Source organism: Schistocerca gregaria, chromosome 4 (genome assembly GCF_023897955.1).
Source record: "Schistocerca gregaria isolate iqSchGreg1 chromosome 4, iqSchGreg1.2, whole genome shotgun sequence".
Lineage (NCBI taxonomy): Eukaryota > Metazoa > Arthropoda > Insecta > Orthoptera > Acrididae > Schistocerca > Schistocerca gregaria.
This window is the reverse complement of record NC_064923.1, coordinates 653,928,460-653,954,147: the sequence shown is the minus strand read 5'-3', so window position 1 is coordinate 653,954,147 and position 25,688 is coordinate 653,928,460. Positions and strand designations below refer to the sequence as shown.

Genomic DNA, 25,688 nt, shown 5'->3' with positions numbered 1-25,688 from the left:
CTGTTGGAGAAAGTAAAGCATCCCATGTAAATCTGTAGCAAGATTAGAGAGAAAAAAAATGTTGGGACCTAAGGATTGAAGAAATACGTACTGTCTTGATGTCTCATCTTTACTGGCCTTATGCTTCCTCAAAAGAATGCTGTGTGAAGCGGCATGGTAGTGCACTTTGGCACACTTAAGACCAAATAATAAGCCTTACATTTCCTTGAACTTATGTATTTTATGTATTACACTTCTCAAAAAGATGTGTACTACAAATTGAACAAATTTTTGAAAAATCAATTTTTTAAACATTTTTGACATCCTATCTCAAATGCTGGAGGTGGGCACCACTATCAGGTTTTTGCCCCAGTTCAGAAATATCGTAGATCCGGGGCTGTGAATGTGTGGATGCATTATCATGATGCAAGAGCCATGAATTGTCTCACCACACTTTAGGCCATTTCCTTCTTACATTTTCTCACAAGCATTGCAAAATGTCCTGATAATACCATCAATTAACAGTTTGTCCCTGTGGCATAAATTCATGGTGAACTACAGAGTCAAAGAAAACTATGAACATGGCTTTGCTGATTGACCTGACCTAATGAGCTTTTTTTGGTCTTGGAGAACTTTTCTGAACCCATTGTGAAGATTGGACCTTGGTCTCAACATCATCACTATAGACCCACATCTCTTCACCAGTTATGATACTCTTAATGAACATCTTGTTCTCATTTGTGCGATCCAAAAGCTCTCCATCGATTGGTAGGTGATGTTTTTTCTGGTCTTGACTCGTGAGCTATGGGACGAACTTGTCGGCAACATAATGTATTCCAAGACGCTTTGCCAGGATTTTATGACATGAACCAACTTAAATGTTACATTCTTCTGCAATCTCTTGAGCAGTTGGTCTTTGATTGGCATGCATAATTTCATTGACATTCCTGACATGAGCGTCGCTGGTAGACGTCAAATGGCATCCTAAATGAACTGTCACCTTTGACTTCCATCTGGCCATTTTTAAACCATATGAACCATTTGTAACACTGAGTATGGCTTAAGCACTCACTACTGTAGGCTTCCTGCACCATTTGGTGTGTCTCTGTAAAGGTTTTCCGATTTTCATGCAAAATTTGATGCAGATGCACTGCTCTTCTAATTCTGCCACCTCAAAATTTAGCAAAATGTGCAATACAACATTCTACTCAATACGACGCTAAACAGTAACTAAGGCCAGTGTTACACCTTCATATTTATTTGACAAAGCTGATATCAAATATTTATGTGAACGATATTTGACAGTGTAGTATGAAACATTGTCAAATCTTGCGTTTTGTTGAAGAAATATGATCAAATCTAGAGCCTCAAAGTAGATTTGATCATAAAAGTTGTTCATCTTCTGTTCACTGTAATGTGAAATGTAACTGCTTGGAGCACTGGCATCTCAATGGCTATTTGACGTCTCTGTGGTGTGTTTGTAAACATGGCTTCAAAGTCGGGACCAGTGATGGTTGGGACTCTTTTTGATAACCTAGCTTCAACTGGGGTGGAGGGTAAGCAAGGGGCACAATGCATGCTATTAACCATGTGATGATGGGCAGGTGGAATCTGTTGGAGACAATCTCACATCCACAACCACAGCTTCAGCCATCCACCTCTACATCTGGAAACATCCAGGAAGCTTATTAGCAAGACGAAATAGAGGAAGTGGTCAAACTCTAAAACTAAAACAAAAAAAAAATTCTTAGCTCTCCAACTTACTTTCTCTATTTCTAACACTAGATGCCACAAGTTAAAAAGAGCTTCATCTGTTTCATACTTTTTATTAATTTTGTAGTTATTGGAACACTAATTCTATTAATTAAATTATTAAAAAATAAAAATAGTTCTTATTGCCCATATAATTTACTAAACATTTATGTACCTTCAGATATTCCCACTTCAGTGCTTTATAAATCACTTCACATGTTTCTGGAATTATTTTGGTTAATGGGCAGTGTGGTATTCAAATACTGCTAGAGTAGCTCTGTCGTGTATTAAGAAATCGTAGTGTCATGGTGAGCCTGTCTTTTGCACGTATAGCGTCTCACAAGTGAGTATTCTGTCTTGTAATGTGAGAAACCACTTTGCTGAGCAAATACTGAAAAACACTCTCATCCATTCGTAAGTCATTTGTATGAGATTTGACGTCCTCCACTTGCAGGTCTTGTAACAAATTTTTCTGAATGCTTTTATTATCTCATGATAATACCCATGGCTTCAGCCAAGTATGTTTCCTTTTTCGTGCCACTTTTTTCCCAAATGTACACTCAATGCAATTGTGGTACAAGCAATTGTGGCGCGTAATAACTAGTAGTTGTTGTCTCCGCCATCTTGAAATTTGACGAAAAATATGATGACAGTGTAATACTCCTTTCTAATGCCACATCAAATATCTTTGTCAAAGAAAACACAAGCATGTACAGGGATGCTAACTGCATTTCACTCCAACACACCACTGGCATGAAATTGTGAATTTTCCTGAATTTTTTGGACAGACCTTGTATGATCTGTATTTTTCATGTTCTGCTATTTATTTAAATAAGCGTATTATATGAACTGCATTTTACACACCAGAATGTGACATAACTGTACTGAAAATTGTATTTTTTCTTTGGTTAGTTGCATTCAGTTTTCAGATCATTGCATTGTATTATAATGTGTACAAAATGGCTCATTTTGTTGAATGGATAAATACAGGTCCTGTATGGTTTTCAAGGGAATTTTTTACCATTCTTTGAGCAAAATTGTTCCAAGTTTACATAACAAGGATGGGGGTGGATAGCGATCTTGTTCCCTTGTCTCCAAAGTAGACTACAGAGGTTCAATAAAATTGAGATGTGGTAACTGTTGTGACCATGGGAGATGTGACGATTTATCTTCATGCTCACAAAATTGGTCCAACATTGAGGAACAAACATGGTGTCATGGGATGGACCTGATAAGCCAAAATGGTCACATAATCATTGGCGCTAATGTGACCTTCCTGAGTAACCATGGGCCCATGGAATACAATGGTAAGGTAGCCCAAATCATCACTGATCCCCCAACATGTTTCATCTTTGGGATGTAAAATTGGCCAGAAGTTGGAAACCGTGTGAAACAAGACTCATCCAACCAAAGGACTTATGTCCATTGCTCCATAGTCCAGGTTTTATGGCTTCAGCACCACACCACGTTTTCCTGTTATGGGCGTGTGCATCACTGATGAGAGGTTCTGGTACTCCAGCTCGCCCTGGCATTCCCTGCTTATGGAGTTTCCTTTGTATTGTTTTGATGCTGACACAGTCCATGAGTGCTACATTCCATTCTGCAGTGATTTTTGCAGCTCTCGTCCTCTTATTTTTCTTCCTGGTCTTCTTCAGTGACTGTCTTACATGATCACTTTAAACAGACGCTTTCATCAAAGATGGGACTTAACGGCTGATGTTTTCTCTTCCCCTATAAATTTTCGATACTGTGCCTCTTGAAACATCAAATATGTTGACTGCTGTGGTTACAGAAGCCCCGACTTTAGGAGCACCAACAATTTGCCCATTTTCAAATTCGCTTAGCTCTCAGGTAATGGTCTCATAACTTCACAGAACACTGTTCTGACCACAACTAATCCTTGCAATGTATTAAGGGCATTGCAAAGGTGCTGTTGATGGCCATATGAAACAGCGCAACCTGCAGACTTGGCTAGCATTTGCATTTATGTTCATTTTTCGTATTTTTGTTCAACCTGGGTATGTTCTGTTATCATTATTACACTGGTGCCCTAAGTACAAATTTTTCCTCATTGTGGTCATCACGTAATGTTTCTTCCTTCAATTTTTTTCCTCAGTCCCCAGTTTGTTGTAGGACATTCTTTTGTCACTTATTGCTTATTTACCTCTGGAAATGATTTTTTAATGTGCACAATGCCAATTTACACTGTGGTTTGGAGTCCGTGTTAAATTGTCCTCCTTTACCTTGTTGGCTAAGTCACTTGAAAGGCTGGAGGAGGAAAGAGCACACCAGTTCCAATAGGGCCATGCTTGTTACACACGAAAGTCTTCAAGTCGACTTTGGGTTGAGGACAGCTTTAACTTTTACTAAGCAGCCAAAGAAACCAAATGCATGCAAACTACATATTCTTTCACTGGCTATAAATATTGCAATATAAGGGGTAATCAAATTAAAACCAAACACCCACCCAAATGAGACCAAAGAATGGTTCCATTCCAAAGTAAGCATCACACATATTAACACATTTATCCCATTGGGGGACATGATGATCAGTTTCTGTTTTGTGGAAAGCAGTCGGCCACCGATGTATCCATAGTCAAGCCCACTCTTACATTTCCTCATCCGGCTGAAATTGACATCCATGAATGACTTTCTATAGGTTGCCAAAGCTGTGATAATCAGACACTGAAAGATCTTTGCTATATGAAGGATGTTGCAGCACTTCCCAATCAAACTTCTGAAGTGTAGCCTTCATCTGAATGGCAGGGTGGGGGTGAGCATTATTGTGCAACAGGAGGATTCCATCTAACAGCCTCCCAAAAGGTTGAGGGCAGATGCAAAGCCAACTGTGGAAACATCCCACATCTCATAAAGCACATTTAGATTACTTTTGAATGGAACCATTCCATGGTCTCATAGTGGCAGGTGTTCAGTTTTCATTTGACTGTCCCTGGTGCTGAAACTATTGCTTCCTCTGAGCTTTATGAAATTCAGTTACAGGGCTGTCTTGCATTGTGTTAAACATAAACTCATAAAATCAATGCTTGTATTAAATTGTCACTTATTGTTATAATGTAGTAATTATCTCTAATGAAATCATTTGAAATCTTACCTTCCATAAAAGACTGGTTACAAAATAATTAGTCACAATTTTCACAGTTTTCCTCTCTCATAGATTCTTATGATAAAAGTTGTATCAATAATTTTTCAAAAGGTACATGTGACTGAGATTTAGCAGTGCTGCACTTTTCTCATAAAGTATAGATTTATGACAGTATAAAATCTGTGAATAGTTGTCTCTGAATTTTCGAGCTTTAATCAACAACAAAGACTCAGGACTGTTTATATTGATTTAAACTGCTTAGTGGGTGATAGAAGTGTTTAGGAAAGTACATGTAAGATTTCTTTTAATAGAATGTAGGTTAATCTTCTGATATTTGAACAGTGGTAAATTTACATGTCATGAAGATTATTTTCTAAAAAACGTTGATGAATAAAAATTTGTATCCTGATTTGTATATTTTCCTCAGTGTAAAACTGTTGAGGCTTAAAAAGATATTAAATATTATGTTATCTACAGGCCTGTTTCTAGCACTTTTAGTACAGAGGTAGCAGAAACTTTTCTAAAATTTCTGTACCTCAGGTCTCTAGTGTTTCTGCAAAGATGGCATTTCTTGTAACCTGAAGTAGAGTGTAGTTTGTTTTGAGTTACATATATATTTATTTTTTACAGACGCTTTACCTCTTATGTAGCTATGTCCTATTTGTAATACACGTATGCTGTACTGGAATGGAAGAAAATATGTGCCATTTATTCTGAGACTACCTTATTTATTGGCAAACCTGTTAGTAGGAATGTTAATTTTATAGCTTCTGCCAGTAAAGGAATGCAACAGTTCTTTATTGGCTGGCGACCTGAAAGCTATTACATTTCACAATGTCATTAGAACTGTTGATTTTGAGTTGACGTGTGGCAGGATTATCCATTTCACTATCCTGCAGCAGTATTTGTGCTGTAAAGATCTGAATTGTTGCATATCATCTTGTCAACTGGTAGCCTTATGGGACATTAAATGGTTTGTTTTGCACTTTCCATTTATGACCAATCTGTAAATAATTTTTATTACACTGCAGCCCAGAGAGAGGCAGCAGCAAGCATTGTTTAACATAGGTTCAATTGACACATCTCTTTGCAGAAGTTAAGATTTTGTGAGTTTTCTGGTTTCCTTCACAGATAATCCATCTGTAAATGACAGACATAAACTAAAGAATTGATCCACTCAAACCAATAAAAAATATCATCTCTCATATATTTGGGAAAAAATTTTCTCATTAATGGTGAAAAGTTGTTTGAACATTAGAATATTGATTGTACCATAAATGGAACATAACCTCCAAGAAAGACAGACATTACGTTGTCAACTCATTGTTAGCTGAGCATTATATGTCATGTGTAAAGTTTAAAAAAGCATATATACATACTCTGATGAGCCAAAATACTGTGACCAGCACCCACTGTGGGACTAAATGTCACCTAGTTGTGTTGCGGGCTGGGGACACAGTAAGGAAAGTAAAAATGTGGAGCAGAGGTAAGTGGGGAATCATTTTAGTAAATCCATTGACATAAGTGACTTTGACAGAGGACAAAAATCAAACAATCGAAAATCCAGGATCGAATTTAACAATATTAAGAAAGGGAAAGTTGCTACTCACCATACAGTGGAGGCAATGAGACGCGATAGGCACAACAACAAAAATTCACATAATTATAGCTTTTGGCCATTAAGGCCTTTGCCACACACACACACACACACACACACACACACACACACACACACTCACTCACTCACTCACTCAAATGCAACTTGCTGCACGCGCACATGCGCGCGTGTGTGTGTGTGTGTGTGTGTGTGTGTGTGTGTGTGTGGCTAACAATGGCCTTAATGGCCAAAAGCTAAAATTGTATGATTTTTTTTGTTGTGCCTATCACGACTCAGCACCTCTGCTGTATGGTGAATAGCATCTTTCCTCCTCTTAATATTGTTTGACAAAGGACAGTATTTTATGACCTGGCATATGTGAATGGGCATCTTGGAAAATCGTGAAGCTGGTTTGCTGTTTTCATGCTACTGTCATGAACATCTGTGGAAAGTGGTTGAAGGATGGTGAAATCACAAACAGGTGACAACATGTTGGATGTCCAAACAAGGTTCACAGTAGACAATCCATATGTGTTTCCATGTGACCCTGCTACATTGTCAGTCACAATTGCTGTGGGCAATACATCACTGATGTTGGAACATGGATTAATGGAATATCATGTGCTCAGGTGAATCACATGTCTTGTTAAATAAGGTAAATGGGCATGCCCTGTTATGCTGTCGTGCAGATAAATGGGTGTTTGAAACATGCCGACTGCCACAGACGCAGACTGATTGAGCAGTATTGTTCTATGAAGTCATTCACATGTGTATTTGCGGGACCAGTGGTGGCAATGCAAGGCACCGTGACGGCTGTATTCTTTGTGAACATTATTGCAGACCACCTGCATTCCTCCATGCATGATGGCCTCTTCCAGCAGCACAACTGTCCACATCACAAGGCCAAAATCATGCTACATTGGTTTTAGGAGCATAATAGTGAACTCATGTTGTGATGTCTTGACTCTAATTCCCAATTCACTTGATCTGAACCCAGTGGAATATATCTGGAAAACTTATCAATTGGCTGTTGTGTGCTCACAAACCACTAGCCCATAATTTATGGAAATTGGATGACCATTGTGTAGAGGTCTGGTGTCGTATACCTCCAGGACTTTTTCAGATCCTTGCTATGTAGAGTCACTGCTGTATCATCTTCCAAAGGTGAACCGACGTGCTACTAAGCAGGTGGTGATAATGTTTTAGCTCATCAGTATATTTATTATATTATACATGTGTTTATACAGGAAGTTATTGATATTCATAAGCTTGACAGAAGCTGTGGTAGAAAGGCAGTCTCAAAATAAATTAGGCCTGTATTCCTCCATTGCAGATCATTATGGCTGTGATGTATGAGCTGAAACAAGTATAATCAGTGGCAAGTGGAAGTTCCTTGTGTAGCATGACTGTATATAACTTGCAGTCATCAACAAGACACTTCTCCCCAGGAAAGATATCTGAAGATGCTGCCAGCAGAGTATTCATATGGTTAATAACATAAAATTAAGGACAAAGATATTCTGGTAAGATGTTATTTATCTCCTAAATCCATAAAAATGCATATCAATATGTATAATTGTTTAGTTTTTTAAGACCTTTTGTTCATTATTTTAATTTACTTAATACTTGCGACTTTTAAGGTTTTTCTCAGTGTGGTTGACAGAGGACTTAGGTATATCCACAAGAGAAGCAACAAATTTTTCTTCTCTAAGAAAGAGGCATCCAAAATGAAACTTTAACCAAATATAATAAAGAAAAGTAAAAATCTTGCAGATGGAAGATGGGTACTCTACAGCAGGTTGTTCCAACCGATCTCCAGGGAACCGGAGCGCTCCGGAACGCTCACTGCGCCAGCTCGGAGCTCGCGTGGAGGGAGAAAGCGAACTCACTGCCCCTGGCCGCATGCAGCCACAACTGACGCAACAATCTGTGTTCAATGACAGCTATGACTAGGTGCGGGAGCCCTATACCTCTATTGGAGGATTCCTTTCTATTCATTGAGAGGGATGGTCGTCTGCAGTATCTTGTATGTCTGAAAGTATTTAATTCTGCGAAGAGGTACAATATACAATGACATTATACATGTCTTCACGCAGCGCAGTACGGTCAGGTAGAAGGCGTTACACGCAGAGAACTGGTAACCAGTCTTAAGATCTACATACCAGGAGGCATAAGTTTAAAAAACGGTTTCGTAATACGGAGGGTATCAAAACATGCAACATAGTTAGTGTTCTGTAATGCATTTATAATTTTCAGGTGAATGAGAGCAGAGAAAACACTACTGAATCTGCAATTCAAGCGAGCTACAGGGTCGCTGACATCATTGCGACGAGTGACAAGACGTTTTTGGTGGGATCTCTCGTAAAATCGTGCATGGTTGCAGTTGCAGAATGTTTGTTTCCAAGGGAGGTGCAGGCAATTGAAGGGGTTTGCCTGTCGAAGCAAACAATGTCTCGTCGAATCCTGGACATGGCAGCAGATTTAGAGAGATAACTCAGGAAAAAGGCAGAGAGCTTTGTTGCATTTTTGCTAGCGCTTGACGAAAGCACCGACTTATCGGACTGTGCTCAGATTGCAGTGTTTGTGCGTGGTGTTGACATGGAGCTGCAAGTAAGAACTCTTGGATGTGGTACCACTTGATTACACCACAACAGGATGTGACATTTTTGAAGCTGTTTGTGAATCAGTGGACAATATGAATTTGCCGTGGGATAAGCTCCATTCTGTAGCGACAGACGGTGCACCACAAATGATCGGGCGTCACCAAGGTTTTGCTTCTCATTTGAAAAATAAACTCGGGGACGAATACGGGAAAGACATTTTGACTCTTCATTGTTTTATTCACCAAGGGGGACTGTGTGCTGAAACAGTAGAGCAAACAGTAGAGCTAGGTGGCGTAATGAAAGATGTCGTGAAGTGTGTGAATTTTGTGCGGTGTCACGGTATGGATCATTGCCATTTCAAACGATTCCTGAAAGATGTGGAAACAGAGTATGGGGAAATACCTTACGACAGTACAGTTCGTCGGCTGAATCAGGGAAAAGTTCTTGATGTTTTCTTTGCCATTCGTGAGAAAATATCCTTTTTTCTTTAAATGAAAGGGGAAGAAATGTGTTGTCTGAAAGATATAAAATGGATATCAGACCTGGCGTTCCTAGCTGACATAACTATGCATCTGAATAATTTCAATCTGTCATTGCAGGGCAAAGGGCAGCTAATCGTTGACATGCATGACCAGATCAAAGTGTTCATGGATAAGTTATGTTTATTTGAGAGGCAGATGTTCAATCGTCTTGGTTCTTTAAAACTACCTGAAGGTGCTACTTTCGGTGATTACCAAGCAAAGTTAAAGCAGCTCATCACGTCGTTTGAAACACGATTCCGAGACCTCACTAGTTTTGAAATGGAACTTAAGGTGTTCAGAACTCCTTTTTCAGTTTCCTCCAATGACTTGTCATAGTCACTTCAATTGGAGATTACTGATTTGCAAAATTCAACTTTGTGAAAAGAGAGGTACTACAACACGTTGGATTTGTCATGATGGTATTGTTCATTACAGCAAAAAACATTTTCCAAGCTTCACAACAATGCCACTCAGATCATGTGCCTGTTTGGATCTACGTATTGTTGTGAGCAGCTTTTCTCAGCAATGAAAAGAGTAAAAGTAAGGAAAGAACGTTTCTTCAGGTTGGAACAATGAAAGCCATCATGCACATTAACGCTGCGAACACTTTGATGTCTGATATTTCTGATCTTGTAATGAAAAGAAAATGTCAAACTACAGAGGCCCAATAAATTTAGTATGCAATTTCTTGTAAAACAGTTGTTTCTTATTCATTTCCTGGTGTAGCATGTCACCACGTCTTAGCAGCTAAGAGTATGAGGTTGTTGATCTTGTAAGACACAGCTGGCACATCAAAACGCTTGCCTTGCCGCCTGCCTCAGCCAGCTGTGCCACGTGCTGGTGTGCCGGCCCACTTGAATGGTCACAGCGAGCGACAGGGCTCCTGCGGCTCACAACGGGGCCAACGAGCTTGAACAGCCTGCTGTACAGGGTGTTTCAGTAATACTTGTGCAGACTTCACTCACTTTTGAGTCATTAATAAAAGTTAACAGTTTAGGTGATTGGATCTCATTAACACCCAAACTCATAATAAGTGCTCGAAATGCCCTTCTCTTGCTTCTAAAGACTCATTCACTTATTGAATCATGGTCTCTTGCACCTTTTCAAGTACTCCCTGACAGTTTTAGTTGATTTTTCAGGCTTTTGTGACATGTTGATGAAGAGTTTCTGCATCCAGGTGGTCTGCTGTGTAGGCTAATTGTTTCAGGAACCCCCAGAGATTATAATCCAAAGGAATCCTTTACTCCATCTAGACCCTGCATGCTGTATAAAATGACTGGTTGTTAATGCCTCTTTTAATTTTTCAAATACCACTTGACAGTTCACTGCCAACTGGAATTCCATTCTCTATTTTAACAGTTGCAGAATTGATTGTGCAATATCCACTAATCCCTTCACAAATTTTCTACATTAATTTGCCAATCTCACAAAAGACTGTGACACCTTACTCATCTGGGCTGTCAGAAAATCCCTCACTATGTATATCAACCCAAGATCTCTCTTCACTCTTCCCAACTAAACACATGACCCAAGTAATTTACTTCCTCCAGTGCAAAATGACACTTCTCAATACACAAAGTGAGGTGCATGGATCACAGTCTCCTAAAAACTTTCTTTACCTGCTGTACATCTTCCTCCATACCTTTGAAAACAGTGACATTGTCAAGATACACCTTGCATTGCCACAGCTTTAAACCCCTTAGCACTCTGCCCAGCAATCTTTGAAACATGGCTGGTGCATTTTTTTAAACCAAGTGGCATTCCCCAATATTGGTGATGGCCCCAAGGTGCTGTAAATTCAGTTTTGTTCAGTCAACTGGCACCACTTCCAATTGGTGGTAACCACTCTTTAGATCCAATGTAGAAAAGTTCTGACACTGCCCTAAGTTATCCAGGGTTTCTGTAATGTTAAGCATAGGGATATGCTTCCATTAATGTTCTACTATTTAAGTAGCGATAGTCGTAATGGGATCAATACCATCTGATGATTTATTAGGAACAATGACGATGACATGTGCTGCCCAGGGACTAGTACTTTCCTCTGTCATGCCACGTTCAGTTGTTGGTGGATGAATTCCTCCATAATCTGTTGTAATTGATGCGCTATCCTATATGGTTTTCAGCTCACTGGTACTTTATTTCCAGTTGGAATCTTTTACTGTGTTACAGGTGTTGCCAACAACAGGCTATGAAGATTAAACAGGTCCTCAAATTCTGACAATGCCTTGTCCATAGCTGATGTCTCTGTCCGCTTCAAATGCTCTACTTTTGTGCATAATGCAGCTGATCTGGGAGCTTGCTGAAGGCTAAAATCCACATTTGTTCTATCTAGGTCATCTTCATTCAGAATGTCAAAATTGGTGGCCAACAATTCTTCAGGCAAATATACTTCAATGCCAAAATTATCTACACTGGAGGGAACCACTCTCTCACCATCCATTTCCTGTATGCATATGCCACTCCTACATGCTAAGATCACATTGCATCGAACGCCTCATTCTCCCTTAGTGGCTCTACTATATACAACATTTTAATAGGTAGTTCCGCTCCCACACTCACCCAAAGCAATTTCCTGGTGCCTCACAACACTTTATCAAGCTAGCTGATTATTAGTGATTAGCCTGCAGTTTAATTGCTTTGTCCATGACCGACAAACCTTGTGGCTGTAAACCTCTGGTGAACGATTCTCCTATCTGGAACAATGTTCCCCCAAGTTCCACTGTGTGTCACTGAATATCAATTTAGCCTGATAACTAATCAGAAAATGTAACCCCAGGATTGTGATATATCCTTCACCTGCATGAGGCAACACTTCCACATGCAACCAGAACTGTTCAGTGTGAACCTGAAACACAGCCACACTGACCCTCAGTGACTCTACATCAACTGTAACTGGAACTTTCAGCTGCCTCTCACCCAAGAGGTCCAGACTTGCCTATGACACTTGCACTACTGTGTCCAATAAAAGTCTATGCTTCCTACCATTCACAACACCCACTACCAACACTCTTTCTCTGTATACGTTTTTGCAGCATTGAAATTTACTGGGAACATCATCCAGTGGACTTTGAAGTTCCAGTTGGTTTTTAATGGTTTTTATTCTGCCCCAACCTGTTCTTCCTTTTGTTCCTAAAACCTGTTGTTGGTGCCCATTTCTCGCATTATGTTTGGCAACACTGTCTCGAGATGTGTCTTGAACATCCACATCTGTAACACTTTATGTCCATAGAGAAACTCTGTTTAATATCTACTCTTGTTGTAGTATCTATCTCGTCTAGCTCTGTAGCTATTCTAGCAGCTGTATCCTTTGGGGTTCGTGCTCATACACACCTTGACATATCAGATTGCAGCCCCCTTAGGAAAGCGTCCAATGCGCTATGCTCCACCTCCTAGAGAATAATTTTGTTTGATTTCTCATTCTGTGTTAGTTAGCGTGTAGTTGCAGTGATTTTCCCGATTCTGTTGATAAAACTTTCCACTGTCTCATTCTGCCTCTGTGACACCCCACTCAACTGCTCCCTAAAAGAACATTATGCTGTTCTGTTTCTTATAGTGTTGCAGAGATCTTTCCATAATGCCTTGAACGTAAGTGCATTTCTCAACCCTTCATAATATCTAACAAACAGTTTTGGTTCACCTGTAATGTGCAACTTAATCATTTGTGATAGTTGTTCATCCTCTATCCAGAACCACACCCTTGCAGCTGCAACTAACAAGTAAACATACCCAAGCAATACATGTCAGTTATGATCAGCTTTGAATATGTTGCAATGTAAAGCAAAATAGTACACACACATTTTTTATACTTGCTCATATGGCCATTAAGGGTGAAACAGCTCCTCAAAAAACTGAGATTAATATTTGTAAATGAGTACCACTGAAATAATAACAGTTATACACTGAAGGGCCAAAGAAACTGGTATACCTGCCTAATATGGTGTAGGACCCCCACAAGCATGCAGAAGTGCTGCAACACAATGTGGTATGGACTCAACTAATGTCTGAAGTGGTGCTGGAGGTAATTGACGTCATGAATGCTGCAGGGCTGTCTGTGAATCCATAAGAATGCAAGCTGTTGGAGATCTCTTCTTAACACCCCAGATACGCTCAATAATATTCATTTCTGGGGAGTTTGATGGCCATCAGAAGTGTTTAAACTCAGAAGAGTGTTCCTGGAGCCACTCGGTAGCAATTCTGGAGGTGTGGTGTGTCACATTGTCCTGCTGAAATCGCGCAAGTCTGTCGGAATGCACAATGGACACAAATGGTTACAGGTGACCCGACAGGATGCTTATGTACGTCTCACCTGTCAGTCATATTTAGACATATCAGGGGTCCCATATCACTCTAACTGCACACAACCCATACCATTACAGAGCCTCCACCAGCTTGAACAGTCCCCTGAAAACATGCAGGGTCCATGGAGTCATGAGGTTGTCTCCATAACTGTACACGTCCATCCACTCGATACAATTTGAAATGAGGCTTGTCCAAACAGGCAACATGTTTTCAGTCATCAACAGTCCAGTGTCAGTGTTGACAGGCCCAGGCGAGGTGTAAAGCAGTCACCAAGGGTACGCAAGTGGGCCTTTGGCTCTGAAAGCCCATATTGATGTGTGTTCGTTCCAATGCCAGAATGCCAGTTGCCATGTTGTGTTGTTTAATCTTTCCTAGATAAATATATTCTAAATGTATATCGTTCTATATACACATTTTCTTTTAATTTTTTGAAATATAAAATATCTTGTGTTATATGTGCATTTTCTTTTTACATATGGTGTTTTTTTTCTTTTTTTAAACTTTTCATATATAATTAACTTATTTTTAAAAATTTTGACATGTTATTGTTGTAACATTACTGTAAGTCTGTACAATAATGAGGAAGTGCAAAATTGATTGGGTCAAAAAATTGCTGAATGCACTTTGATTTTGCACATCAAGCACATCAGACAACTACAATTTCATGAGAGAAGTGGGTAGGCTAATCTTACACAAGCACATGGGCAGCAAAGCATGGACAAATGTTTTGAGGGAAACTGTGTTGGAATGCCTCGTTCGCGTCCTGTCACACTGAGTGTGACACAGTCTACTGTTATTCTTGATCCACCTTCACATTTTTAAGACGTAATTATAATTATGATGTAAAAGAAATAATGTTCTAAAAATTCAATCCCTCTTACAAGATTTCAAATTTTTTCTGCAACATCAAAGTGCATTCAGCATTTTTTTGACGCAGACAGATTTACAATAATGTACAAACAATTTTAAATGTAACATAATTACATCTGAAAAAGTTACAACTTGGAAACAAACAAAAAACACCAAATGTAAAAAGAAAAGAAATGTAACACAAGGTATTTTATATTTCATAAAATTAAAAGAAAATGTACATATAGAGCAAGATATGTATAATACACATTTAGAATATATTTATCTGCAAAAGACTTATTAAACAACACCACATGACAATGGCACTGAAGCAGATACACAGTGGGCGTGCTTACAGTTATATATAGAGATATTTCTAGCTTGTAACAATACCAGAGAAGGAAAGTTGCTACTCACCATATAGCGGAGATGCTGAGTCATCATAGGCACAATAAAAAGATTCACACACTCATAGCTTTAGGCCATTAAGGCCTTTGTCAACAGCAGACACCCATACACACATGCTCATGCACACACACACACACACTCATACAAATGCAACTTGCACACATGTCTGCAGTCTCAGAGAGCTGAAACTACACTCTAGTTCTAGTTTCATCTCTCAGAGACTGCAGACGCGTGTGCAAGTTGCGTTTGCGTGCGTGTGCGTGCGCGTGCGCATGTGTGTGTCTACTGCTGACAAAGCCCTTAATGGCCTAAAGCTATGAGTGTGTGAATCTTTTTATTGTGCCTATCGCGACTCAGCATCTCTGCTATATAGCGAGTAGCAACTTTCCTTCTCTGGTATTGTTATATTCCATCCTGGATTTTCCATTGTTTTATTTCTAGCTTGTTTATGACAAATGCATCTTTGGAATAGCAATGCATCATGTATGGCTGAATTTGTTATTAACGATGCGATGCTATACGTTTTGCTCTCAGTCAAATGTGAAAATGAAAAACAAAATGGACGGCAGGGGCGGCAGCAGCGGGAGGGAGGGGATTTAAAAAGATGACTTTTCAACAAATTTGGGTTCACTATTGTGACATCCATTAAAACCATAGACCTTTTATTTGAAGTTTTTTTTAAATACTGTTACTGTTTCAATGGTATTCATTCAGAGATATAAAACTCAGTTTTTTTTTCCCAAGAGGTTGGTTCACATCCTTAATGAATGTACGGGCAAGTATAAAAAAATGTCTGTTTATTTTTTTACTCTACACACAACTTATTCAAAACTAATCAAAATCAAAGTGTATTCCTGGGTAAGTTTGCTTGTAAGTCATTTATAAAGGACAGCACATCCTCCATTGGTTTGTCTGCAAAAGGGTAACCAAACTAGCTGCAGCTGAATCTAATGGAGTGATCAAACTAGATGAGGCCCTATGTTCTCACATAGCAACTAACCGCTTGTACATTTCTGAGTTATCTGTTAACTGCACTGTTTCTCACACTCTGACAGGAAACCCCATCCATTAAATCACACTGAATAGGCACAAAACATAATAACACTGTGCATCCAGTGTGGATTAGATGACCCGTAGCAGCAGCAGAAGCAGAAGCAAAGCCTACCCAATGAGCAGCTGCAGGCAGTGAGGAGTTTGTCTGCACAAGCAATGACATCTGAGTGGCTGCACAGCCCTGACATCAAATTGCAGCCTCTAGGGTAGGAGGCCACCAGCAACTGAAGTAGGCCCACAAATGGCTCACTGGTTGGTGAGCACTAAGTTGGTGAAATGGACTTAGTGTACACAGCAGGGCCACAGCCAGCAGCAGTCTGGAGATGTTGACTTGTTGCTTACTGACCCATGTAGACTTGTAGACTGTCATAGGTGTGTACCTCAGGATGGTGGTTGGCGAACTGCAATTTCCTGACTGGAAATGATGAGTATTTATACAAACTTGTCCCATTCTTGGTTTGCTACAGCATCGGTTTCTTTAACATAAGCCACAACATACCATGGCTTAGATGTTGAGCAGCTGGGTCATCCTCCTGCAGTGGCTCTGCCTTTCTGCTGCATTAGTGCTCTGGTGCCTCTGCTTGGTTTGCAGCATATGATAATCGTCCTGATGCTTTGGAGCCAGTACTTTCCACATCAGCAGGTAGCCACTGATGAAACTGCATATGGTCAGTCTGGTCTGGCCCGCATCCACGGCCTTTTGTGTTAGCTGCTACAGTCATAAGATTTATGCATTTTCTCAAAGATATTGTCTTGCTTTGCTGAACATTTCATTTTATTTTACTATAGATTTACATTTATTCTCTACGAGATGTCTTATGGCACTTTTGTGAAGATGTAATAAATTTATGTAGTTTTAAAACTACGGTACCCTGAGGGCTCTAAAAGAAACTGGTGTGTTGTCAACAGAATACAAAGAAAAAAGCTATTTTCTTGCAGCATAGTTGTCATCATCATCATTCATTAAAGAATGTGCGTATTTTTTAAAAATTACTACTTCATTTTGAAATAACATTCCCTCTGTTACAGATGGGAAAACAGGGCAAAGTCAGCTTTCCACTCAGTCATGGCGCTGGGCGTAGCCTCTCATCTGTTACTGAATGCTGCATTCTCATTGTTCCTCTTATGTATTGCTGGTACTAACTACCCCGGTGGAGCTGCTATAGCAAGATTACACAGACTGGAAAAAGATGAACCCTACGTCAATGTGCATATTGATGTGCTTACTGCTCAAACAGGAGTGTCAAGATTTACACAGATTCGTTCCCACTGGAGGTAAGCTGGCTGCAAGTGATTAGATACAAATTTTTGATTCATTAAAGGTTATTGGGTGAAATTGCCAGATCGTATTGTATGAGAAAATTTATGCCTTTTTATTATTTGTTTTTGGCCTTGATACCTTATGAGTAACCGTTTCACACATCATTTTCTCTTTCTGTTATGTCATACTGGAACACAAATTTTCAAAAATTTTGGTTTCTGACTTGCCATTTCATGACAGATGCTTGGAATTAAAATTTTATTCTTATTTTACTTCATAGAAGGACTGCTTACAAAATGTCAAGCTTTTATTGAGACTTGAGAAATTTTTAAAGAGAGTAATATTTGATCTCAAGAGTGAGAAGTTTCAGCCTTAGTGAAATCGCCATGCTGTCTCTTTTATACCTGATGATGTGCATAATTCCAGGTCTCATTTTCTGAACACAAATTTGTTTGAAATCTCAGTAAAGTTGGAAAGTCTCTTTTAAGTTACTTTTGTAAATAGTGGAAAACATGTAGCAATATTGTGACAAGCGAAGTTGCTACTTACCACCCAGTGGAGGTGCTGAACAGCAGATAGGCGCAATAAAAAGACTGACACATGTAGCATATTTAAGCTGTGTTATGAGCATCGTTCTTATCCTAGTGGCTTCATACATATGGGAGCCACTAAGTAAAAGACATAATTGAAAGGCTCAGTTATCTGGTGCAATATCACACAAGTTTCTAAAAAGAGAGGCATTTGAGCATGAATCAGAAAATATCTTGAATATAAGATTTCTCTAGTTTGGCTAAGGCACGTATGTGGATCAAGGAGGAAATATTATCTTACCAGGTAATTTTTGCTAAAGATCCACTTTATTCTAAGACTTAATGTCTTCTGTGTTCAATAACAGTTCACAGACATGAAATAATGACATTCCGTGACTGTTTGTAATACTAGTTCAAACACTGCATGATATACATCCATATGTCCAGGAGGATTGACAGTTCATTTCTTTTGCACAATATTTCAACTGTTAACATGAACATCTTTGTAAGTTGTTGCAAGTGATGATCTGATGTGGGTGGAATCTAGGCAGAAGCACATGTCTGACTGTCACTCACTGAACGTGATGAAGACATCTATGAAATTTGTTACAGTATTGTATATAAAAGTGGATTTGCCACAGCAGAAAATGTAACTTCTATGATTATAGCCATGAAAACATCACAGAGTGCAATTTTAACCCTTTGGATCAATCAGACTGCAGCCATTATCACAGTTATAGTAGTAAGTGACTGTGATGTACATATAAGTAAGAATATAGAGGGGGATAACACTACTAATCACTCAGAAATCATTTTTTAATTCCTCAACTGCATCTTAGCTTCCATCACAGAAAATAAACTTTGATATTAGCATGTCAGTTATTTTGCTATGAAATCTGGACCCATGAAAGCTATATAAGAGAATGTCGTCTTGAATTTGGTTCTACAACAGAAGGGAAGAAGTAACCTCTAGATGTTCACACAGTTGTGTTTTTCTCTCTCTTATTTATTTATTTGTCATCATAATACAGTGAAAATAAATAGCTGAAATATACATACCCATAGAATATACACTTAGGTGACAGAATTGATGGGATACCTCTTAATATTGTGTTGGATCTCCTTTTGCCTGGTATAGTGCAGCATCTCAACTTAGCATGGACTCAAGAAGTCATTGGAAGTCCCCAGCAGAAATACTGAGCTACACTGCTTCTAAAGACCATAATTGCGAAAGTGTTGCTGGATTTTGGTCATGAATTTTGTTCATGAACTAACATCTCAGTTATGTCCCATAAATGTTCAGTGGGGTTCTTGTCGGGTGATCTAGGTGGTCAGATCATTCACTTGAATTGTCCAGAATGTTCTCCAAACCAATCACAATTGTGGCCCAGTGACAAACACATCCATAAAAATTCCATCATTGTGTAGGAACATGAAATCCATGAATGGCTGAAATTGGCCTCCAAGTAGCCAAACGTAAGCATTTTCAGTCAATGATCAGCTCAGTTGGACCAGGAACACAGTTTATTCGTAAACATGCCAGACACCATTATAGAGCCATCACCAGCTTGTATGGTGCCTTGTTGACATGTTGGATCCATGTCTTCATGAGGTCTGCACCACACTCAAACCCTACCATTAGCTCTTACCAACTGAAATCAGGACTTATCTAACCAGGTCATAGTTTTCCAATCATCTAAGGTCCAACCAATGTGGTCACAAGCCTAGGAGGGGCGCCACAGGTGATGTTGTGCTGTTAGTAAAGGCACTTGTGTCAGTCATCTGCTACCATAGTCCATTAATGACAAATTTTGCTGCACTGTTCCGTTGGATATGTTCATCATATGTCACACATTGTTTTCTGTGATTATTTCATCCAATGTAGCAGGTCTATTAACACCGACAACTCTATGCAAATGCTGCTGCTCTCAGTCATTAAATGAAGGCCATTGGCCACTGCATTGTCCATGGTGAGAAGTAATGCCTGAAATTTGGTATTCTTAGCACACTCTTGGCACAGTAGATCTAGGAATACTGAATCCCCTAGTGATTTCTGAAATGGAAAATGCCATGTATCTATCTCCAACTGCCATTCTGTGTTCGGTCTTGTTAATTGCCCATGTGTAGCCATATCCATGTCCAAAACCTTTCCACATAAATCACCTGAGGGCAAATGACAACTCCACCAAAGCACTGCCCATTTACACCTTGTGTATATAATTCCACTGCCATCTGTGTATGTGCATATTGCTGTACCATAACTTTTGTCACCTCAGTGTGTGTTTTTATGAGGTTAGGATAGGAGGCCAGCTTGCTGAAGAAACCATCCTGACTAACTTCCTGTGCCATTAATAAATACAAGAACATTATAGAAACTTTCCTTGGCATCAATTGCTTTTTACATGGTCTGTTCCACATGGCTCATTTCTTTGTCATCAGTCTGAACAATATGTACATCCATGTCCCATGTGACATTATCTAAAATAGTGGTTTTAAAGATGTGTTGCAATAATATTCACCACTGCATCACATTTACAGTTTGTGTTTCACTTTTTATAAGTATTTACACATCCCTGAAAGCCGTGCAGCAGTGAAGACCACATGAATGAAGTTGAAGACACAATTTAATATCCCAGCTGTAATTCACAAAAGTCTTGACATCATTGTTTTGACTGTGTGACAATAAAATATCCATTACAAACTGCATTTTTTTAAAAGTTGTTAGTGATTCTTAATGTGTGACTACTCATCATTGTCATTTGCGGTTTCCTTGCTTGGAACATAGGCGTCTCCGCCTTTTCCTGTCTCTCCCCTCTGTCCCAGTCCTCTCCTCTCTTTACACATTCTTTAACTCCAATGATCCATCTGCCTCTCAAGTTTCCTCTAGATCTCAAGCCTTTCAATGTCGTTTCATGAGCCTGTCATTGAATCCTGCCTGCCTCCATTCTTTTAAGACGTCCATACCATTTTGTTATTTCTATCATCCAAACAGTATTAGCAAATCAAATGTAGGCACAAAAGAACTGAGCTTCGCAACCTAGAATAATTATTGAATTACCACAGTGATGCAAGCAGCACTGCTGGGTCCAATACATCAGGGCAGATGTGCTAATACACCCAGAGCCACCACATCATAGGTGTGGGCTTGGCCCTTTAAATAATGGGGCTTTGGGTGTTCAAGAACATGTTTTGTCCAGCTGCCATTCTGTCTGGATCACTAGAACCAAAGAGACTGGCAGTCTGGTGGGAGTCAGTGACATAACACCAGACTGATTGGTGGCCAGATTGCTACTTGCTTGCTGACTTAAACACTGAGATGCAACCAATCTTGTGTATACTGCAGCCATGGTCTGCCATTTCTGCCGATTGGGTCATCATGAATAAGATGATTAGGGTGTGGCCAGCTCTCCTACACTATGGTCATCACAGATGATCTGCATCTTCACATCAACCAGGTGTTGCATGTCTGTGCAGCCTTCTGGCTGACTCATGAACATCTTTGGCTATTTTGATTGATTCATGGTGGATGACCAGGGCCTAGTCTTCGTGACAACTGAAATCCTGGACCACAGTTGACAGTCTCCATCTGAGCACCCAATGGGCCATCTCTGACAGCACTGAGGCAGTAGCCGCACTGGGTCATTGCAGAGAATTTGGGTGGGCAGCATCTTTCTCGCTCCACTGCCATAGTCACTACAGCATATAGCTGTGGCACTGACCTGTGAGAGTGACATCATGGCTTGATGATGAGGCTTCAGCACATTTTTGCAGGCTTCAGCACATTTTTGCAGGCTTCAGCACATTTTTGCAGCACGTGCACTTAGCCTGGCCACAGACTGCAGCTCTGAAGATACTTATAACTCTTTATGTTTAGCACAATAAATAAATTTTAGTACAGATACCGCTGTGTGACTGACACCTCCGGGCATGAATTAGACCACTTCCCATCAATCTTTGCTCAATCTCCTTTCCACCGTGCAACACCAGCATGTGGAATGCAGCATTACCCTTGTTACTGATGCATAAGTTGAATATAGGAGCATCGTATGCTTCAAGATTTTAAACATGGCTGGAACAGCAACTGTTGAAATTAATCACGATAAAATAATTAATACATTTTTATCCAGCAACTCTTTTGGCTGTCATCCTTTATCATGAATCATAATATGCTTGTTTGGTACATCCATCCCATAGACCAGATTTTTTCTTACAATTTGCAGGAATCCATTAGCTTGGCTTCCTCTTATCATTCATCCCTCTATCTTCTATATGTTCCTCAGGTACTTGAAACTCTGCACTTTCTTTAGTACTTACTCTCTAATAAATAATCGCTACTCTCATGTTATTCATCATTGTCACCACCACTTTGCACTTACGTGTTTTAAATTTCAATTCATACTCTCTCACCACTTCCTCCCATACATTTAGCCTTTCTTGCACCTCTCCATCTCCATTTCTTCACACCATTAAATCATCTGTAAACACCATTGTTTCCATGTTTGTTCTGCCACTCCTGTTGCCATTACCTCATCCTAATGGTGACAAAAAGCAGAGGGGAAGTGGACATCCTTGCTTCAGTCTACTTTTCTGTTCTAATCAGTCTGTCTTCACTCCTCTCCTCCCACTTTTACATAACTCACACTTCCATGACACATTTCCTTTATTTTTCTCATAGTTAACCTTTCAGTTTCCCTTCTCTGGATGGTTTTCCAAACCCTACATCATTTCAGACTGTCATAAGCGTTCTTAAAATCCAGGAACACCATTATTAAGTACTTACCAGATGTATAGTCTCTCTCTTTGAGCTCCATGATACTAAAAACTGTATCGACTGTCAGTTTTCCCATTCTAAACCCAAATCATTCCTCTGTCAGTTGCCCTCCTACTATCTCCCAGCATGACAAAATAACTCCTCTTTGAATCTGGCATACTTTCCCACAATCTTTTCTAAAAATTGGCATTATGATTGCCTTTTTCCATTCTTCAGGTGTCATTCTTTTTTTCCATTCTGTTTCATGGCCTAATAGAGTCACTGCACTCTGAGTTCCTTCTCCTTTCATGGTTTTCATCACTTTCTCTACCTCTGTCCAGGTTGGGCACATCTCAAGATCTTCTACATCCCCATACTTTTCATTTTCCTCTTCGATGTTTCCATCGGAATTTAGTAAATCTTCAGAATATCCCATCCATTTATCCTTGAGTTCACATGTTTCATTAATGTCTACTTGGGGAATTAAAGATTTTAAGTTGAATCTTATATTTCTCTCCAAAATTCCATATTGCTCATATGCTATCGTAGGCCTAATTTTTCGGGTATACAAGTTTTAAGTTTGAATATTATTTTAAGTGCATCACATTACTATATTAATAATATACACATATATTAGTGTTCCACATAACTTCAGTGAGTCATGTGATCTGTAGATGATAGAATAATACTGTTATTGCCAAATAAATTTTGTGAAAAGATTGTAAACAACTATGAGTGGGAAGTAACAATATTATGAAAAGGAAAGTTGCTACTCAGCATCTCTGCAAGTAATTTATTAAAGAGTAGCTTGACATATTTGTAAAAATGAAATACTAACAAAGTGTCAGTTTGATTTTCAGAGAAGCTTTTCAATAGAAAATGCTATATATGTTTTCACTGATCAAATATTAAATTTTCTGAATAACAGAACATCAAGCATTAGGATTTTTTTGTGATCTCTCAAAGGCTTTCAACTGTGTGAATCACGCAATTCTTCTACATAAGGTTAAGTGTTGTGGTATGAGTGGGACAATGCACAAATCATTTAATTCATGTTTACCTGGAAGTATGCAGAAGGTTGTAATTAACAGTATTGATAGTCTGCAAAAATCAGCAGAGTCTTTTAACCTGGGAGGCATCAAGAACGGTGTCCCACAGCATGCGGTCTTGGATCCCTTATTGTTCTTAATAGCAGAGATGCTGAGTCACAGATAGGCATGTTCAAGGGATAGAAAAATAGCTGAATAGGAAGGGAAGATTAGAGCCCATAAGGCTGAATTGGTTAGTGCCAGAGAGTAAACAATGTGGATAAGGGGGAGAAGGGTGATGACAGGCAGGAAATGGTCACAAGGAATAGGGGTCACTGAAAGAGAACAGTATCTGACAGTTTCGTCATTGGCACAAACAGTAGATTTGGCTTGCTACCTCAGTTAACTAAAGAAGAGGCTCAGGTAGATGTAAGTGTAGTTAATAATCAACAGACAGGCACATGAACAAAACACACAAACACACACACAGAATTACTAGCTTTCGCAACCGATGGTTGCTTCTTCAGGAAGGAGAGGGAAAGACGAAAGGATGTGGGTTTTAAGGGAGAGGGTAAGGAGTCATTCCAATCCCGGGAGCGGAAAGACTTCCCTTAGGGGAAAAAAAGGACAGGTGTACACTCGCGCGCGCACACACACACACACACACACACACACACACACACACACACACACACACACACACACATATCTATCCGTGTGTGTGTGTGTGTGTGTGTGTGTGTGTGTGTGTGTGTGTGTGTGTGTGTGTGTGTGTGTGTGTGTGTGCGCGCGCAAGTGTACACCTGTCCTTTTTTTCCCCTAAGGGAAGTCTTTCCGCTCCCGGGGTTGGAATGACTCCTTACCCTCTCCCTTAAAACCCACATCCTTTCGTCTTTCCCTCTCCTTCCTGAAGAAGCAACCATCGGTTGCGAAAGCTAGTAATTCTGTGTGTGTGTTTGTGTGTTTTGTTCATGTGCCTGTCTGCCGGCGCTTTCCCGCTTGGTAAGTCTTGAAATCTTTGTTTTTAATATATTTTTCCCATATGGAAGTTTCTTTCTATTTTATTAATAATCAACAGACTTTTACAAGGAAATTAACTACTTAAAAAAAGTGAACATTAGGAGGAAAGTTCTGTTGTTAGGTAATAGCCACAGAAGAGGTATGGGCCAGATCTTGCAGGAAAAATTTGGTGACGGATACCAAATCACAAGTTTTTTCAAGCCCAGTGTATGTAGGACCATTGTGCAAGGGCTATACAAAACAGAATCATGTTATGATAATAGGTAAAGCAGGAAACAGCATTGATAGAGGTCAGGGCTACAATATTGAGTGTGTTCTGGTAAAAATAGCATCAAATGTTGGCTTGGTTCCTGCTTTCATGTGGTACAATTGACCCCAATTGAACAGCTCTGTCCGGAATGTCAGTATGGAGTTAGATAAGCTGCTTCAGGCTGCTACTTTGTCAGGCATCAGTTTGGTTCCTGTTGATGCTATTGCTAGGTGGGACTTCACAAGGCATGACCCACATCTCATTATGAAGGGAAAGGGTAAATTGGCTGGGATGATAGCAAAATCTTTAACACTTTGGGTCCTGAGCCATGCGCACGGGTGTCTACCATAAAGACTGGCTGATTTTAACGTATTTTAAACTACTACAACTCAACACTGGAAATCATGATAGTACCTCTTTTTTTAGGCTAAGATCAATGTCCAGTGATTCAATATTGAATGAAATTTAGCTTAATTACAAACTCAAGACAGGCAGGTACTAGAGATATTAAAACATCGCAAGATTCTCGTAAAAGTACAGTGAAAAATAATGTTAGTGTGTTGCATTAGAATATTGGGGAATTCAAAAACAAAGCAGATGAGCTTTTTGTTTGTTTATAAGATTTAGAAACTGAGGGTGGAATATGTGTATAAGCTTGCCTGAACATCATATAGTCACAGATATG

At 39.5% G+C, this 25,688-nt stretch overlaps 1 protein-coding gene across 2 annotated transcripts in view; it reads left to right on the top strand.

Annotated features, from left to right (window-relative positions):
• LOC126267396 (probable Dol-P-Man:Man(7)GlcNAc(2)-PP-Dol alpha-1,6-mannosyltransferase) overlaps positions 1-25,688 on the top strand; it is a 134,227-nt gene that overhangs the window by 94,512 nt on the left and 14,027 nt on the right. For both annotated transcript variants that reach the window (XM_049972597.1, XM_049972596.1), the window contains exon 8: positions 17,194-17,439. In XM_049972597.1, coding sequence (XP_049828554.1) covers positions 17,194-17,439 — 246 coding nt within the window. The remainder of the gene's footprint in view (positions 1-17,193; positions 17,440-25,688) is intronic.